Source organism: Alosa alosa, chromosome 13, assembly GCF_017589495.1.
Source record: "Alosa alosa isolate M-15738 ecotype Scorff River chromosome 13, AALO_Geno_1.1, whole genome shotgun sequence".
NCBI classification, from domain to species: Eukaryota; Metazoa; Chordata; class Actinopteri; order Clupeiformes; family Clupeidae; genus Alosa; species Alosa alosa.
Genome location: NC_063201.1, coordinates 5,545,327 through 5,565,320, shown reverse-complemented (window position 1 = coordinate 5,565,320; position 19,994 = coordinate 5,545,327). Strand labels below are relative to the sequence as shown.

At 40.8% G+C, this 19,994-nt stretch overlaps 2 protein-coding genes across 5 annotated transcripts; both read right to left on the bottom strand.

Annotated features, from left to right (window-relative positions):
• Positions 1–353: 353 nt before the first annotated feature.
• tomm40 (translocase of outer mitochondrial membrane 40 homolog (yeast)) lies at positions 354–7,688 on the bottom strand. The gene is made up of 10 exons (XM_048262007.1): positions 7,643–7,688; positions 6,577–6,794; positions 6,388–6,455; positions 6,172–6,264; positions 5,568–5,669; positions 4,439–4,544; positions 3,019–3,141; positions 2,571–2,647; positions 2,214–2,316; positions 354–2,094 (listed from the first exon to the last, which is right to left on the bottom strand). Exons 2-10 carry the CDS (start codon positions 6,791–6,793, stop codon positions 1,955–1,957), a joined length of 1,029 nt encoding a protein of 342 aa, XP_048117964.1. The 5' UTR covers position 6,794; positions 7,643–7,688; the 3' UTR covers positions 354–1,954.
• A 598-nt stretch (positions 7,689–8,286) lies between these two features.
• ddx61 (DEAD (Asp-Glu-Ala-Asp) box helicase 61) lies at positions 8,287–19,744 on the bottom strand. Of its 4 annotated transcripts, none has more exons than XM_048261075.1 (14): positions 19,549–19,744; positions 16,409–17,468; positions 16,249–16,312; positions 15,962–16,066; positions 15,576–15,705; positions 12,341–12,487; positions 12,022–12,116; positions 11,787–11,909; positions 11,532–11,660; positions 11,253–11,369; positions 10,911–10,974; positions 10,273–10,374; positions 9,859–10,084; positions 8,287–9,548 (listed from the first exon to the last, which is right to left on the bottom strand). In XM_048261075.1, the coding sequence occupies exons 2-13, from the start codon at positions 16,594–16,596 to the stop codon at positions 9,867–9,869; spliced, it is 1,482 nt and encodes a 493-aa protein (XP_048117032.1). In that variant the 5' UTR covers positions 16,597–17,468; positions 19,549–19,744; the 3' UTR covers positions 8,287–9,548; positions 9,859–9,866. The 4 variants fall into 4 exon arrangements, with proteins under 4 accessions (XP_048117032.1, XP_048117030.1, XP_048117031.1 ...); XM_048261073.1 differs by having other exon boundaries at positions 19,585–19,744; XM_048261074.1 differs by lacking the exon at positions 19,549–19,744 and adding an exon at positions 18,992–19,299.
• Positions 19,745–19,994: the final 250 nt, after the last annotated feature.

The following is a 19,994-nucleotide window of genomic DNA, read 5'->3' as shown; positions in this document are numbered from 1 at the left end:
CTTAAGACGTTCGTAAGAGGGACTTTACGACGCTCTTAGGCTTAAAATACCCACCAGAGCCCGTCTACTATTAGACATTCTCTGGTACCACGGATAGAGCCGGATATCCCCTTGTGGTTAGAATCTGCTTCTTTGTAGTTCTGCTATATTGTACATAAGTAGCGCCACCTGCTGTCTATGCTGAGTATCATATCATCCTACATGGCCACTTCCAGTTGACTTCTCATGTACAGTAGACAAAGGCTCATTCCACACTTTACCTCGTGTGAAATCGTAACGATGATATTTTATAACACGCACATGTCTTATTATTTGATCATTTTCAATTAGAAAACAAGTACCAAGTTTGAACATCCTCTTAAAAGCACAAAACTGTTTATTGTTTTCTTTTGCTGAACAAAGAACTGCCTTTGCTTTACTGTATTGTTATCACAGTAACACAAAGTGCTTTAACTGAGAATACTCACACACACACGCACGCTCACAAACGGTTAATGACAATGGTCAAATTTTCCCTTGACCAGCCTTTTTATATAAAAAAGGAAGTTGCTTCAATATCACCAATGAACATGCCAATTACACCCCCTCAAAGCTCTATTTCAAATGTGATCTCATTCAACTGCACATGGGTTTATCATTAAACTCAGTAGTAAAAAAAAACAAAACAAAAAAACATTAATGATAGCATGGTTTTTCAATGGTCCATTCTTAACAGAAAATCCCTGTGTAATCATGCATCTCAACAACTGTGTTGAGGCCCCAATTATTTCACCCGTCTACGACAATCCACAGAATGTCATTTTAATCCTGTTTGTGTGTGTGTGTGCGCACGTGTTTGTATGTGTAAACTGTTGGGCGACTGGATCTCATTCTGTATTAAAAGGACGGCTTCAAAACAAACACACACACACACACGCACACAAAACAAAAACAAATGTACATCTGGTCGAGAGACTGCCAGCATAAAAGTCCTGGCCTCAGGAGCCCCCAGAGAGATGCGGGCCTCCTGCAGGCCTGAGGAGAAGGGGGCTGGGATGTGGGTGGGTGGGGTGAGGGGAGCGGATGGGACTGGTTCTCCTTTTGTGTTTTTGCTGATCACATCGCAGCTGAGTCAACCATGTATTAGACGTTTTCCCGGCCTTTTTCCAGAGGCACAGGGACAGGGTGTGTCACCCCTCTACACTGGCTCATGAAAGCTCCACATCAGGGTAGAGTGCACAATCTGGTCAAATATTTAAAAAATCTAATTTGGGCAGTAATCTGCACAACAAATTGCAGAATTATTTCTCCTTGTAAATGTTTGGACAGCAACAGTTTTCAATTTCCTCCTTTCAAAGAATGTTTGTGCGGTCAAACACCAGGGAACAATAACAAATCAGATCGATTTTAGTTAGCGGTTTGAAGACAGGCAAAATGAAGTATCAATTTGCAAAAGACTATGGACTGAGCCAGGGATGGACCTCAATGCACCACAGCATGGACAGCGCCACACACACACAAAACCTTCAACAATTTCATATAATACATGTCACATTTCAGACAATGAGATTTCTTTTTCATTGTGATGTGTTGATTTTCTATACATTCTACTCGTATAAATACTATGTCTAACCTCTCTAAGTTGTTCCTCGTCAACATCAGAATTTTACTTGAACTTCACTTCTGAGTCTGTGAGCTTGGTTTACATGTGTCTAGATTCTAGTTTTCACATTAACAGGTTCTCAGCGCAGCTGATACTTGAATGGAGTGAAATACTGTGTTGCTGAAAATGTGTGTGTGTGTGTGTGTGTGTGTGTGTGTGTGTGTGTGTGTGCGCGCATCCATGGCCACTGTCTCATCCATGTCCCTGCGCCTCTCGGCTCCAGCTTGGCTATGGAGCGTGGGTCCTGCAGGGCGACGCGTGGTGGAGGTGGGGGGATGTCGGTTGGAAGGTGGAGGTTGCCCTGAGTTGGCTTTAACCGATGGTGACCCCAAAACCACACTGAAACTTGTTCTTTCGGTGGTTCAGGAAAGCGCCCAGGGCGAGGGAGAGTGGGAGAGGGATTAGCTTCTTCTCCAGAGTGGCCCCCACAATCCAGTTACTGTCCAGCGAACCTATCAGGAGAGGGGAATGAGGGGGAAGAAGAAATAGTACCAAGCCAGTGAGAGGTCAGCATAGTCCACATAATCAATGTTTGATGCAAGTAAGTAGCAAATGGGAGGAGGATGTGTACCTTTGAAGAGCAAGTTAGCTTTGGGAATATCTAGCTGATAACCAAAGGACACACTTGTGTCTTGCGTCCGTGTGCTGGCTTCAAACTCCACACCGACTTGTAACTGTAATTCATGCCAGTCACAGAGAGAGCAGGGTAAACAGAGAGACACGGCTGCTCAAACAACGCAGAAATAGGCAGACATACTAAATGTTCACAGTGACATTGGTGAGGATGCAAGCACATGAACGAGACACACACACACACACACAAAAAAGATCATACTAGATTAGCGTTATTCAGATAAATCCACACGTCACTGATGTTAGAAGTCTTAGTATTACAGCAGGAACATGTGAAAGAGGAGATGGAACGTACCTGGTCATTGGCTTTGTGGTAGTAAGATGCATGTGCTCCGGCACCTCCCAATGTCAGTGTGGCGATGTAATTACTTCCTGTGTGAGGTAAACATTACAGGTTACATTGACTACTGGGATTGAAACTCACATACTGCTGGTGTGGTGTGTATTATAATGTAATGTTGTATGAGTGATATGTTAATATATAATATAGTGTATTATAGTTGGAAATAAGGTGGAAACAGCATTAAGGAGGGACAACATCATGAATTCATGACAATTCATGACAACATCATGAATTGAGTCCAAACACAAGGCAAGACTAGGCTCTCCCTCAACCCCAAACCATTGGTTTAAAATGTCCTACTAATCTAAGTAGCAGAGGCAGTGAGTGATGCAAAGGATTTCTTCAGGAAAAGTTTTCCAGGACTGCCCATCAGTGTGGTACGAGGCCTGCGCGTGCTTACCGGTGTAGCGGCCCACGAGTGACGTGACCGTGCCCTCTTCTCCAGGTCTGCGGTGGTAGACCAGCTCACCGCCGAGCACCAGAGCAGGGCTGAGCGACTGGAGGTAGTGTGCTACCACAATGCCTGGCAAGAGTCATGGAAAACCACAATCAATTAGAAGTTCATAAAACTACACCTTAAAGTGGAAATGAAGCAGAATGTGCCGTTATTACAGCCGATTGTTTTTTATATCAAGATTTTTGAATGACATTGCCATTGGGTGCACCCAATGGCAATGCAATGTCATTCAAAAATCTTGATATAAAAAACAATCGGCTGTAATAACGGCACATTGACATCCAAACACATGATTCAATAACTTTGAAATAATCAATATACAGAATACTGCTGGAATAATCTGATAGTTTGAAGTCTTGGCCGACAGAGAAAGGACATGCCAAAAGCTCCACAAACTTTTTAAATACATTACATTACATTACATTTGGCTGACGCTTTTTAACCAAAGCGACTAACAACATGGTAAACAGTAAGTTTTAGAACAATTCTCACAATTTTAGGACAGTTTAAAAAAAAAACATTAGAGTACAGTAAGAATAAGTGCGTCGGTGAGTGCTGTTTTAAACAGTCCATACAAGCCTAAATATACTAAATACTAAATACAATGTCTCCCCATGGTCTTAATGAGGAATCTGACATAAAATCATTCCTATAGTATATTGCATATTTTGGTCAGAAACTGTCTGTATTTGTACTTACTATATTGTAGCAGGTTTTATGATTGTGGGGGAAATGTTCTTTCATTGTTTGGGTAGGCTTGTATGGACCCTTTCAAGAGAGTTCCATTATCAGCATCATAGTTGGCCCCACAAGACTTCCTTTTTAACATTCCATATGTTATCTTAATGCAGAGGAAGTAGATTGGGGCCCAAATAGAACGTTCAAGCATCGTTTTTGTTTACCTTGTTGAAAGGGTCCATATATGGAACTGTTTATCCACTAATTGTGTGTTCCTTTTTCTTTCTTTTCTGGTGACAGCAATGCCATGTACTTCTTTGGGAATATTGACTTTTGAAAGCCCTTTTGAGATGTATAGGTGTGTGAAATACCTGTATGAAAGTGTTCTCTTATATTGAGTGATTAGTGGGGCTCTTAGACCCAATCATAGCCTACCAGTTGACATCACATGGTAGGTTAGCTGATTGTAAGGCCTACATATATCCCTTCATCAAATGTGTCCACCATTTGCCTGAAGAAGACCCAGCAGGGTCGAAACGTTGCTTTTTGTATATTAAATATATGGGAGTCAAAAGCAGGGTTGTGGGCATTATATCTTTTCAAAAGCTCCACAAACGCCACGGTGATGACATTTATGGGGAGGAGAGTGAGTATGAGGCAGGGTGTGCGAGGGCGGGTTCAATACCAGATCCGACAAGGACATCCGGGTTGCCCAGGGTTACGGACGCTGTGAAGTCATCGCCACGGTACTCTGCGTCACACTGCCAGTTCACAAACTTGTGCTGCTGTGTCTAAAGGGGGAAAGGAACACCGGACATTGTACATGTGCATGACTTCACATCACATGCCACAGATTACCTGACAAGTGATTTGCTCTGAGGATTTGGGATTAAGCAGGAGAAGAAAAAAATCCAAGCCACCACAACCAGGACGAGGTTGTTTCCAGTATGCCAATGTTGGTTTCCACTATACTTTTGGAAATACGAGGTCATGTCATGGATGGACTGAACATGAGAGCCAACATAGACTACATAAGGACAGGCCAGGTTAGAGCAAATATTTATAATTAATTTTATAATTAAGTCTTCATCAAGGTGATGCAGTGCTCATATACAATTACTACAACCAGCCAATAAACAAAACAAACAGCAAATCATCCTTCTTTGCATGACTGTCAACATTAGTCTGGAGGTGTTATACACCTTACATTTGTCATTTGCAGATTGGTGACATAAAGAGGAAGTAACGGTGATGAATGCAGGTTCAATAGTCTGCGTGTTGTGGTGATCGGGAAATCTGATTTGACTGAATTTGACTGAATGTCAGATTTATCAAAAGTGTATAGAGGGTGTAGGTTTTATTATAACTCCGGTGGAAACATTTTTAAGAAATTTTACATACAGTCTTAAAACAAATTATACAAAAGGATTGACACATTTGGCCTAATATATAAGCACAAGACTGTGATTTTATGCATTCACTGGCTTAGAGCCAGATGTGTCTTTAGCAGGCAACATTAAACCTCATTTTCAAAACCTGAATCAGAGAGGACAACTGTAGGGACCCTCTCCACACTACCACTAAAGTATAAGGCTATTTTGAACCGTGTCGGATGTTTGAAAATAGCAATTTATTTTCCATGCCTGCTGTTACAGGCTATAAGCCATTTAGTTTCTAATGCGAACAACAGCCTTCTCAAAACTCCTCCGATTAACGTAATTTTGCTCCCAAACGAAAGTTTGAATTTGTTTCATAGGTTGCTCTTACGCCAAAACATTCCCTTAAGCGTTGTCCATGTTGGTAACTGCACATACCTGCATGGCCACTTTGGAGCGCACTCGTTCAGTCAGCTGGTGGATAACTTGAGCATTGAGGCTACCAGTGTTGTCCATGTCCCCCACCATAACTGGGAAAGACTGAAAGACAAAAAGTATGTACACACACACACGCACACACTTTAGAATCTTTCTCCAACATACTGAAAAAATGATTATGCTTCCCAGCATATGATATACCATTCACAAAGTAGCATGCTACAACTCCAACTCTGAATACAATCCCTAGAAGCAGCAGATGATACCAATGTTTTCAGGTACTTTTGCGACTGGCCTCTGGGCAACTGTATTCATGCTGCACATGCCCAAGACAACACACCTGAGCTTACATTGTTTCCCCAGTGGACTGGATCTAATTCAACTTTAGGTGAGCAATTCATCAGTATTTCAATATGATAAAAATAATAGAACCTTCAGTTAAGTCTCCTACATAATATTCTATTCATATAATGGGCAAAATTAAAAAAAACTTTGAATATATCCATATTGTGTTGGGTAAACACAACACAAGTAAACTTGGAAATGTATACACTACATAGCAGTTTGTTACAAAGTTAATCAACATAAACAAGAAATGCCTTACCTCCGCAGGGCCAGTCTGTTTGCTGCCTACATAGGTGGAGCCAAACCGATAGCCTGAATCCCCCACAGTGCTCAGATTAATTGTGTGACTAACCTGTGAGGTGCATGAAATACAAGAGCTAAACTCAACGGCAGATTATTGTTCTTTTTTTTTTAACTAGATAAAAATTGATAACATCCAAGGTGGAAAAAAAGTGTGTGTATGCTTCAAAGTGACCTGGAAGTGGTTGCTCAGGCCTTTGTTGACGACCAGTCGCACACCTTCCATCTGAAGAGGGAAGACCTCTGAAACAAGATGTGTTCCAAAAATGAAACAGCTTGAACAATCTCATGAATCACATAGTGAACCTACTAACTTCCTACTACGGAACTGTTCATCAGACCCACGTATGCCCCCCAGCCTTACCTTTGCATTTTCGGTGGCACTCCTCAAAAGTGCCTGGATTGGGAAGGGGACTCTCTGCCTCGCCTTCCTGGGCCGCAGTGCCAGGGGTTGGGGGAACTGGTGACACTGGGGGCATGGTGAAACCCGGAGGCACATTTACCAAGCCAGAGCCCCCCTGACCACCACCACCTGCAGGAGGCGGTGGGTTTGGGGAACTGGCAGCCAATACACTGCCCATACTAAAGGCAAACGGGTAGAGAGGGGGGAAATAAATACATCAAGAAAGACACTTATTAAATTGCAACCCAATATTGCTTACAAAAAAGGCAAAGTGTATGAAACTAGGGGAAATGTGCTAACGTTACATAACTAAAACAGCCGTCATTTCTCACATCTATTTAAGTTACCAGCGCTAACCTTTAACGTCTTGGTGATTACACAAGGTGTTAAATGAAACAGGAAAGAACTGTTATTATACAGTGAGACCTTAGCTGCATCTCCTTTAATGACCGGACCACATTAGCACCGAAGCTGTATTTCAGCTGTCATGCGAGTCAACAGTTATCTCGGTCCTAACGTTTCTTAATTCACTAGCCGGCTGGGTATAACTTGCTCAGCTAACATTAACGTTAATCCAACATGTAGTAACTGTAAACAGTTAGCTGACCATTTTATGAACCCCTAACTAAAAGATAAAACATTGCAAAGGAGATTAGCTAACAGGGACTGGTTTCCTTAAACGTTACTGTCGATTCCCCCAACAAATCTTAACAAGCAGGTCCTGTAAGGGACGCTTAAGATTTATACGCAGCTAATGTTAGCTGGCCATGGCAAGGTAGTTTGTGTTGAAGGTTGCTCTTCCACTAACCAGCCAACGCTAGCTAATTCATTAGCTTCTAGCTATTAGCTGCTAGTTAACTAGCGAGTGGACAGGTATTTTGAGAAATCAAGCTTAAAATGTGGGGATTTGTTTTCAAGTCTGCTTACATTCCTACACATTATACTAACTAATGTACGTCTCTAAAAATAATTATTTTGTGATAAAACATTTAATATAACTACAAAATGAACCTCGTGTGGTACTCACGTTGTGCAATGCAGTCCAGATAAGGCTACAAGGAACACCGGTGGGTTGAAAGATTCAACCTATGGCGTTGTCACATCAGCCCGCCTATTTTCGCATCTTGGTTGCTCATTGGGTATTAGAGAATCATACTGCACCATCATTGGCCTAAATATGACGTTTCCTCACCCGTGACAACTGCACTACGTGGATTCAACCACACCTCCGAACTTCAAGGGTATTTCTATTTCACCTGGGCTAGGACCATTTGAGGTATGTCAAAGCCCTTTGATGCAGTATCGTCAAAGACTGAAGAATAGAGCTAAATGATCACTCACATCAGAATAAAACTAGTCAAGGTTTACTAACTGGCAGTGCATCATAGGAAAGCATAATGACAATAAGCTTTAAATGTCTAACATGAACATACTTACAACTTGTTCATAGGCTTTATTGTGTTAAATAGAATCTAAAACAAAACACCAGTTGAATTCCAAAGGTGGCACCCCGGACACCGGAATCTTCAATGCTTTTAACCATAGTTCTTAAGAGTAGAGAGAATAGAGTATGATGGTATGTGGTTTGCTGATGCTCAGGCGCCACTTAAGTTTGAAGTCTCCTAAACAACCAATTAAAACACAATGAAAAGAAGAGGCCAGAGACAAAAGTAGGGAAATACGCTGAACTTTTATTTTTATTGTTTCCATTAGGTGAAGGAGGCCAGGCTGGCATTGGTACATGGAGCTGGTCACTGTCCATTTTAAGAGAGGGGCCGTGTTCCACATGGGGAATGGTTCACATGTCATCAGAACTATTACACTTTGGCACAAAGCAATAACCAAAAACAATCACATTGATGAGAGTGAACAGGTTTCATTTTGTGCTTCTATCAAAATTATATTCAAACACATTTTCCATTCGGCATCCATTTGTCATACAATTGAAAACAGCTTATTTGGTCAGCAAAAGTCACCCGTTTAAAGACCTCACACTGCTCTGTCAAAATGACAAGCTTCTTACAACTACCAGGTTTGGCAGGGACAAAGAAATTACCCACAGCCTACAACCCTCTCCCAAACAGAATGCTCCAACCATTTTAAAATATAGTATACTTTCAAAAGCAAAAAGACAAGTGTTAATCTTAATCCAGGCATTTGTCTCGGATCACTCAATCAACTAGCTTAGGGCTGATGTAGGGAGAAGAGGTGGAACTATTGATTAAGGCACTTGAGAGAGACGAGTGTTGCATGTGATTATTGATAGAGTGAGAGAAACAGTGTTAAGGTGACAAGAGGAGGTGACTGTGTGGCTATGCATCATTCATCCAACACAGTATCCCTGCTGAAATTTCTTTCTAGGAAGTAAACTTCAGATCATTTATACAGCCGAACTTTTTTTTTTGTTTTGCCTTGACAGATGGACTATAAAACTAGACCATTCATAGGAGCAACTGTTTGGCCAAGGCCTAAATGATCACAAATCTTTAAGCTTAAGTGAACATCTGTGTGTGTGCACCTTCACACCCACATAGAAAGGGGAAAAAAAGCAAGTAAAATGAAGAAACTAAATTACAGACAAGAGAAAGCTGCCGCTTTAGTTAAACTGAAGTGGAAGACGTTTGATATGGAGAGTATTGATTTAAAAATGACCTGTATAAGATACGGTCGATTGGACAGAAAACGAGTGACTTTAAAACTGAAACAAATCACTGGTGCTGGTACAATAGCATTGATTCATAGGATGCTGCATGTGAATCTAAGGCTGATTTCTTTCTGAATTCACAATGTACTAAGAAAGTAAAATACTCTGTGCCAAAGTTTTTAAGAAAAGGAAAACAAAAGAATAGCCGCTTTGGGAGGACACAAATCTAAAACAGACATTGCCGTGCAGTGCACTTCAGCGCATATGCCAGCCATCTCCTTGAAATCACCTGTAGAACAATAACATACAAATCTGTTAGAATGGAACAGAAGGAAGGGACGAGAGGCTCAAATGAATTAGAGGCACGCTACTGTGGACTGAAACAGTCCAAACTGGCATGAATCCATGCCCTCTGCCATGATTTAGATGGATTATCTAGTTGTGCTGCCAAAAGAGAGCAGAGAGTAATCTGCACCCTGGAGCAAGAGCCTGTTTGAAAGCTCTTTCTGTCCTGATCAAATTGGCAATACAGAAGTGTAGTGGATGCTGACTAAAAATGCATGCCAAAGACAGAAGGTTAAAGATGTGGCGCCACTCACCGGTCACCCTAATGCGCGTTGGGGTCCCCTGCTTTGCGCGCTGCGTCCGTCTCTCCCTGCTCAGCGTCCGGGTCCACGGAGTGGAACTCCGCCACGTAGAGGCTCTTGTCGATCGAACCTGGAATGGGCTTGATGTCGGTGGACAGCTGGTCCTCGATGCCTTTGAGGTTGAAGCGGTCCTCAGACGTGATCAGGTTAATGGCTAGACCCAAGTGACCATATCGGCCTAGAGTGCGAGACAGCAAAAGAGGTTAAAAGGAGAGAACGAGAGAGATGGCTTTGCAAGGCAGCTACGGCTAGCTGTCCTAGCTGGACACCATCTGAAGATACCAAAGAGTTGCTTATTTGGAACACAAGGTTGAAAACTGTCTGGGTAAAATATTGGTAAGTTTTAAGCATAATTTGGCTCCTCACCTGATCTGCCAATGCGATGCAGGTATGTCTCTGCATTTTTGGGGAAGTCGAAGTTGATGACTACGTTGACGGCCTGGATATCAATTCCCCTGGTGAACAGGTCTGTGTGTGGACGGCACAAAGACGGTCAGAATTTGCATAGAAATATAGTTTACAGGGTTCCCATTCTAAGTCAAACATAAAATTCCATGACTTTTCTCTGACAAAAACCCTGAAATTCCATGACCTACTATATAATGAATGGTACAATATACCGACCAAAGATTTCAGAGCAGTCGCAGAGCGTTTAAGAATCTTTTACTTTTTTAGAGTGGGAGATGAATAAATGTGCATTGAATTAACTAAGTCGGGCTAACCACAACTACTCAAACAAGCAGTAAAGCTAATAACCAGATATACACCAATTCTGTGTGGAAATATATCTCTATTATTGTATTTTGGCAAGTACATTTTAAACTGCTACTGCTAAACAGTTAAAACAAATCCCTGATATTACATGACTTTGCCCCAAGAACGATGATTTTCCATGTCTGGAATAGACTTCATAAAATTCCATGATATTCCAGAAATTCCATGACCCGTGGGATCCCCGAGTTTATGAGCAAAGCCAGACATGTGCATTAGTGATTTTAACTTGCCTGTGCAGACTAAGTTCCTGCACAACCCATTTCGGAAGTCGTGGAACACCCGGTTTCTGTACTCCTGTTAGGAACAGGCAAACAAGGCTGGTCAGAGATCAGAGGAAGGCATCGTGGTAAAGACAAAATCATTTTTCATCAACAAATCGGGACTACAACGGCTTTCTTCAACACAGCTGCTGCTCACAGGCCAGGCAGGCAGGTGTGCGAGTTAACACACACACACACTCGCCTGGGCTGCTAAGGCTTTCTTTTACACCACTTCTCATTGACCACGCAGACACATACACACCCTTTCAGTTATATCTTAAGCTATAGCATAGTATGTTGTCCTAAATTCACCTGCATCATCTTGGCGTGGATGTAGAAGCAGGAGTAGCCCAATTGGGTGATCTTCTTGGCCAAGAGCTCCACCCTCTGGGTGGAGTTACAGAAGATGATGGACTGATTGATCTGCAGCTGGAGACACATGAGGAAACACATTTATGGGACTGATATAAACCATTTCTATTGCTGACACACACACACACACACACACACACACACACACACACACTCTCTCTCTTTCAGACAACCCATAAAAAAAATAATGATGAATTTGCATTTGCAGACATGCCCTACCCTGGAGAAGAGAGTGTTCAGACAGTGGACTTTCTGCCTTTCAGTGACATAGGCATAATACTGGGTAATGCCCTTCAAAGTAAGCTCGTCCATCAGGTTGATCTCGTAGGGCTTCTGCATATGTTTTGCCTTGTAAAATCAAACAAAAAAGACATCATTTCAATACAATGTTTATTTCAAACATAAAATTTTAACTCTCGCAATAAAAGTATTTGCAGCAGACAGACAATCTCGGAGTTAATAATACCATCTCACCATAAACTTCTGCACAGTGACGGGGAAGGTGGCAGAATAGAGTAGGATCTGTCGATGCTTGGCCGTAAAGCTAATGATGTCCTCGATGAGTGACACAAAGTCCTGAGAGAGAAGTTTATCTGCCTAAAAAGAACCATAAACAACAAGACAAGTGTGATTAGAAAAAGGCCTGTGTACAAGTTTGGCACTGCTTACCAAGAGTTAGGTGTAAGCCACACAAGGCCTGGTTTCTTACCTCATCCATCACCAACATTTGGACTCTGTCCACTTTGGCCAAGCCTTTTTTGATGAGGTCCAGGATCCTGCCTGGAGTGGCTATTATAACATGGACTGGAAAAAGCAAGAGGAAGCCAGGCATAAAAACAGAATTAGACCAAAGATGCACATTTCACAATGGCCACCAGTTTAAGACCAGTAATAGACACAAAAGTATGGTAAGACAAGTCCACTCATAATAGGCACAAAAAGGAATAGCTCAAAACAGAGTCTAGACCACTTAAGTCCCCCATAACTAACGACGGACTCGTTCACTCCAGAGAGGAAAGGGCAAATACCCGTTTCATCCAGGCGCATGATGTCATCCCTCAGGTTGGTGCCTCCTGTGGTGGCCATGACCTTGACCCCACCCATGTGCTTGCTGATCTGGATGCTGATCTGGCTGACCTGCAGGGCCAGCTCACGAGTGGGCACCAACACAATGGCTACAGGTAGACAGAAGGGTCAGAGAGCAGAAGACAAGGAGTTCAGGGTACAGCAGGAAAATCGGAAGAGGTGAAACAGACAGACGGACACACACACACACACACAGCTGCATGGGAATGAGAGAGAGTGATCAAGATAAGCACTCCGATGGTAAGGGCGAGGTAGTAAAATAAAATGTCACCTTTAGGATGGAACACATACATTTCAATTTAACCACCTTTTAGTTAAAGTCCACTGATTTATGGGTACAGAACCACAACGACTTGGCATCTTACCAAGTCTGTAATCACATATTTGACTGCCATTCAAAAGTGTAACGGCAACCTGCAGTCAGAACAGGTGCCTGAGGATGCAGTCTTGGAGCATTTTTTCATTGTTTCTGTTATACAGGCAACATACAAATGCAGTTTGATTTAAAATGCAGGGACCATTGCAGGGAACCACAAATACTACAATTGAATAGGGCCAGAAGCAGACATAGAACCAGAGTGGGTGGGTTGTTAGGCCTGTCGCAATATGCGATAAATCAATTAATCGCATGATAAATAAAATGAGCTCGGTTCTCTCTCTCTGTCTGAAATAAAGGCCTGCCTCAAACACAAGACTGCCCCAAATAAAGCCCTGTGCCTTAAGCAGCCTAAGTAAGTAAAAGACCAGAGCGATAATTTGTGGATTTACAGTATGCATGTTTGTTGTGTTGCATTGTGTTTAGTTGCTAATGTTTTACAACAAACGCAACACATCTTCAATCCAGTGCATTTTTTGTTAACAGACAGTCCATTGTATTTATTGTTTTTGGTTGTTTTGTTCATTTATTGTGGATATTTAAAATGTCTTCCAGTTCCAGTGCTAAATACTCTTTAGAAATAAAACTTTAATGATCTTTGAGGTCATTAAAGGTGTGCATGCATTTTGATGCCATTATCATTATATTAGATGAAAATGGTATCAGAACGACAATATTATCGTTTATTGCAATCATTTGTAGGACAATTTATCGTCCAGCAAAATTTGTTATCATGACAGGCCTATGGGTGGTAGTGCAAAAGCTAATGGGCTTGTCCCTATGCCTACACATGAAATCACTCATGTTAACAGACAAGGTTCCTTCAGTAAGCCTAGACTACATACCAGTCCCTCCAGGAATTTGCGATGTTGCGATCGCAACAATTAACGCAAATTTGGCACAATCCCCGTGAATTCTGGGCGACCTTGCAATTTTGTCCAAACACCACAACTTTTACGCAAATTTGACCAATCAGCGTAGTTTCCCCTGTGAAATTTCACATTGAGTCAGATTCCACACTCACTTTTGCAGACACCAGAGACCGCCATAACTTGTTCATTCCTCTGCAGTTTTGATGATAATAAATAGAAGGCTAACGTTAATGATCTGCTTACTTGCATCTCTCAACCCGATGTTGCTAACCTTCCTAGGCTATGAAACTAACTTAATTTAGGCCTAGATGGTTTACTGACATTTGAGTAGGCTATGCAACCCATTGGCAAACGTTTACATCTGGAGAAGTATTTTAACATTTATTTTAACTAATGACATAGAAAACATCCTTAATTGCATCCACATATCGTAATGCACTCTGAAAAACGTAATTTCCACTCGTAGCCTAACACAGGGAGATGCAAGCCTTCACTCAGAAATGTAATTAGGCTACTCTCATGTCCTTAAAGTGGCAGGCAGTCAATTAGACTTACACCACCAATTAAAGAAAAGTGTAGCCTAATAGTTTAAAAATCAATGTGAAGTTACTAGATACTTAGTTGGCTATTAGTAATTATGCAGGTCACAGAACATTAATTACTAAAAATATATGAACTTAATAGGAATTACAACATATATGAATGTATTGAAACATATGACATGATGCCATCTTTTTAGGGGGTGGCTGTCTTTTTTGGTCAGTTCTACAAAAGGTTATACTGCTTTGTGAATTACCCGTCAAAGCATTTACACAAATAAAGTAGGCCTACTTTGATTTTCTGTAATCCTTACTATTTACCTTTACTTATCATTTTTAATAAGCATCAAGATAATAAGTGTGGTTTTGGTCTAACTAACCTTAGTTGCCCTCAATGTAAAATAAATAAATTGCAACTATTTTTGCAATTTTCACTTACTCCCGCAATTTATTAGCAACAAACAGCTAAAAACACCGCAACTTCCACCACAATTTTTTAAGAAAAGTTGTCGCGAAATCAGGCATTTTAGGTCGCAACAATCTCAAAAAATCCTTGCAAAATCCTGGAGGGACTGACATGCTAGACAAAAGTGTCATCTGATCAATCTACCTTTAATATGAACCCAGGCGAAACTTGTACTGCAACTGTTAGTAGAATTATATTTCAAGCAATGAACACCTAAACCAGCCTTTTTTGCAACCTTTTTTTCCTCCGAGAGCTACAAAATGAAGGGGGATGAGAGCTACCAATGTGTAGTATTAGTAGTCGCATATATTCATATAGCTGATCACCATTCAAAACAGCTGAATAAGCTTAGTACGTGTTTTAATGCTCCTTTCAACTTCTTTTATGTTCTGTTTGTAAACTGGTTTACCAGGTTTAACTGGTATACCAAGTGACTGCGTTACCAGATTTATGAACATTTTCATTGAACATTTTGGAGAGCTCAGAAACAGGTGGGGAGCTACTGGTAGCTGACCTATACTGACAAAATGCAACCCAATTACATTTTCCGCATCAGGACACCAGAGGTATTCAAACTTACACAAGCAATTTCAACAGTGCGTTTAGTGTTAATTTTGTCACCTATTTTTTATTTAGTCTTAGGACGAAATGTCCTTTTTAGTCTTTGTCACATTTAGTCATTCAAATATCGTTTTTGTTAGTCAAGTTTTAGTCGACTAAAAGTCTCGTCATTTTAGTCTAGTTTTAGTCAAAAGAAAACTAAAGGTATCTTAGTCTGTCACTGTCATATTCGTAGACCAGTGTTTCTCAAAGTGTGGTCCGGGGATCACTGGTGGTCCGCAAGCCATCCCAAGTAGTCCGCGAGCAGACGTGGTAAAATATAATATAGATGAGCAGTGCGCAAACTGCTACTCATCTCCTTACCCTGGATGTAGTCCTTCTTGAGGTCTATTCTCTCCAGTAAGGGGATGAGGTAGGCTCCACTCTTGCCTGTGCCATTCTTGGCCCTGGCCAGGATGTCCCTGCCAGACAGGGCAATAGGAATGCTCTCCTCCTGCAAGCAACATGCAGACAAGCTCAGCAGACTTTCACAAATAGGGCTACATCTTCCAAATACATTTGTCAGTTGGTTTATTGCGTTCTGAATCGATCTATGGACTAGGCTGCAAAGATATCATTTGATTCAGGGTTACAAGTTTATTGGATATATACAGTATCTTGACGTAATTGTGGACAATGACTTGACATTGCGAGTAAACTCGACTTGGAGCACAGAGTGGGGTTTACCTTGTTTTGTGAGGCTGGCCTACCTGAATGGGAGAGGGTTTTTCCCAGCCCATCTCAAAGATGCCCATCAGTAGCTCACGCTTTAGGCAGTAGTCTTCAAACTCATTCCCCTTTGTAGAGGTCACATCCTACAAATGAACATGAAGGTTAGGTAGATGCAAGTATATGGTTTTAACAGAGAGGCTTGTCTGAACACAACAGGTCGTCAGTCATGACTACACAGGACTGAATTAAGAAAACACACAGATAGACAGATAGATGGGATATGCAGAACCCAAAGACAGGAAGATGAATTTTAGAGGAAACTCACTGAGGTTCTCATTCTGGTGTCTTTTGGTGGTAGCTGCAGGCACTTCTTCCAGTCATCACCAAACCTATGCATTTAACACCAGTAAATATTTTAGGTTACTCAGCAACACTTCCATAGATATGATATATTGTCATATGGCGCAGATATACTATGTGCCTACCGAATGCCGTCACTGGTTTGGGGTATGGTGCTTCCAGTCTGAGACACAATAGATGCCATGGTTGGTTGTCTGGCAGCAGATATGGGTCCAGGCTGAAGTCCAGCAGGCTTGGGTGGTCCCCTGAGCTGCCCGTTTGGTTTGCCCAGTCCCATGACCGAGGTTGGGTTCTCTGTTCTCGCAGTAGCCATGGCTTCAAGAGTTTCTCCTTACAGTTCAAATTTTTTATATTTTTCTTTTGTTTGTGTTCGTTTTTTTTTTTCTTTTCAAACGTTCACAGATTTGCTTTCCAGATAGACTTCGGGGAAAAAAATGCCCTTTGATGTAAACAGTTCTGCTGTTTAAAGAACTTTGAGTTTTGGCCTAGTGTGATTGACAGTTCACACAGACTTGTACGCAGAAAACTCTTGAAAAGAAGAGTGTCTGACGTATGACAAATATGTTTACATATACATCTATATGACAACTCTCCTTAAAGAAGAGAAAATATTATTTATATGAATAAATAATTATGTCCTCACTCGCAATATAAAAATCTATACGAGTGTGATTGCTCTGGAGGTCATGTCCTGTTTAATACTTGCTGAAGCAAACTTAACACAGGACTCCTTATCTATGCTTCAAATGGACTTCCCTGAACTTTTATGAAAGTATTTTGTTGAAAGCTCAAAGTTCTGTTGTGGCTCTTGAATAAGTAGTACCGCTTGTCCTGTCTTAAGAGCCAAGTGCTGTTTTCTGAATATCCTTTCTCTCTTTTGTTTAACATTCAAATGGGGCTTATTTTCAGAAATGGCCCTTGGAATTCACTTGGGTCAAATTGGTTTTTTGTTGTTTTTTTTCAAATACTGCAGGCTACTTTAAGTTCTTCAAATATTCCAAAGTTCTTTCAAATATGTATCTTCTGTATGTAATATATAAAAAGAACTTGACTTGATAGTGGGATTCCACCCAAAAAAGTTTTGTTTTTATCTTCAATGTGCTTTGAGTCTTGAAACTCCTTGTATCTTTGTAGTCTTCAGGTGATGTGCAAACAGCTTGAAAGGATTCAAAACCGCTGCAAAACCTACGGGAGACAGAACAGTAGACAGTTCTAATCATTGGTGGAGCAAGAGAGAGCAATTGTGTACCTGGATCTGTAAAGAATAAGAATAAAGGGAGGGTAAGTGATGCTGGATGAGGTCACGTCTGTTTATCTTTCTCTTACCAGATGCTTTTCTCCAAAGCAATTTAAGATTATTTTTTAACCAAAGACTGAACAAAACGCACCAGAGAGGTAGCGCACTCCTCCCTTCAGTGCTCCCCAAGAAAGTCCACAAAGTCCTTTGCTCTTGTTTGGGGGACAGGCTACTCCTACTTTGTTTGTTTCCAGATCACAGAGTCAAGGCTGTGGTTTTATTAACAGTGTGCTCAGAGAATGGACAACTAGCGGATTGTGAGGAGATATTCACTGAATGCTACAAAAAGTGTTACAGGTTAGAAATCACTTGGCATCACTTACTCTACCATGAAATGAGAATATAACACAAATACAGCAAATTCAAGTCATTACATGAAAGCAGAAAAGTGTTCTTCACTGAAATAAGCAGGCTAGTTCTCCATTCTGATTAGAGGGCTGCAACTACCGATTATTTTCATTAGTGATTAGGGTAATTCATGGATTACGTTCATCGATTAATACATCAGCTGCTTGATCGATAACATGTCAGAAAACGCTGAGAAATTACGTCTTTTAAATATACAATCGTGATCTATGCATTACATGTACTTGCCCCTAGAGGGTACTATCAACATTGCAGTTAGGCCTCAAATGCTTTAGAGCCCTCGAGGGGACTTACTCCAACCAATATAATAATGTTAACGTTACCCCAAACTTGGTGGCCTAAATACAATGGCAACAGCTAAAACGTACTTGTTTATCTACTTAAATGGTAGCTAGGTAATAACACAACTTAACAGTTCTTTGTTAATAGCTTTTCATCCACGTTCAGCAACAAACCGTAAGCTAGGCAACTGTTTGACAATACACAACTACAGACCAACGTTAGCCTTCAATGTTAACATACGAGGTATTTCTTTTGACAAGCAGAAGCTGGCTTCATTAGATTACAGCGAATGAGTTCTGACCAACACATGTCTGCTAACTGCTGGAACCCCTACATCGCTTTCTTGATTCGTGGCTAACGTTAACGAGAGCGACCATATGCAAGCTAACGTTAGCTTAACAAGCTAACAGCAAGACTTGCTATGCTAACTATCTAACTGGCATGGCGGATTGGTCAGCCAATTCATTAAAGTACACAAACGAGGTCATGAATAAAACAATGCAAGCCACAAAATCTACCTGATAAATCCAAATGAACAACAATGAGTTAAAATATCGTAGGTGTTAAGTTAGTTGCTAGTGTTAGCTAAATAACCTAGGGAAACTTCTAATGGCATGCTAACGTTAATGAACTTAGCTATCGATAGCAAAACTTTAGCCAAATCGGTAACGTTAACAGCCTTAACGTTAGCGGATTCAAGTTTAGTGAAGTGTCACATAACGTTAACGTTAGATATTTAAATAGAGATACATGAGGCACCAACCTTGTCCATTCCATATGGTCTAATGCTAGCGTTATGCCCTCAAGTGTACCGTTTAGAGATAATGTTAACGTAGACGTCACAAAAGATTGCTCTGTAAGTTAACGTTAAAAACAAAAACCAAGTTGCTAGATTTAACTTAGCTAACTGCATAGCTAGCTACATTAACGTTGCTAGCATTATTAACCACCTTTTCAGCCAATGTCATCGAATAACAAATTCAGGCAATGCGAAGTAACATTAAAATTAACGTTACAGTGAACAATATTAGCATTACGTTAACACTAACTTAAATTACAGTGAATAATAGTAACATTACGCTAACGTTAGCCTTATAATCATATGGTACCAATCCGCGGTCAAATTAAAGTAGTCCGTTTGAATTATAAATCATAAACAATACCTAGCAAGCTATGTTGGGCTACCGTTAACAATTTTGTGGCAAATCTAACTTAGCTATTTATCCACGAGGATAACTATTATCAGTGTTGCTAATGGCTAACGGCTCATTCAAATCATAAGGTACCTTGGCTAACGTCACAACACAACAAGACCTTCACCTGGATATGTATTTAAAGTTCAATGGTCAAGTCTACCTCGTGGCTCGAAGATAGTCCTCTTATATATAATCGAAAATGTGTCTTTCTGCTTTTTTCCTCTGTAAAGTCCACACACTCGACTCTCTTTTGTCTCTGCGCAACATGGACGCACGGTCCTTTCTCTTTTTTACCAATCTCCAACTCGACTCGACTCCAACTTCCCAGAATACTATGCAGGTACAACAACTAGCCAATCATCGACACGAGTTCAAATTTGGTCTAAAGTGGGTGGAGCTAGAATCCAAAATATGTAAACATTTCACCAAAGATCCTTGATTACTTTAATAATAATGTAAATAATAAATCAAATTACACTAAAGCAACTAAACTCAATCTTTATAGCATATCCAAAAATTGTGTGTATGTATTGTTTTGTAGCCTATGCATGTTTTTATTTTTGCTAAATG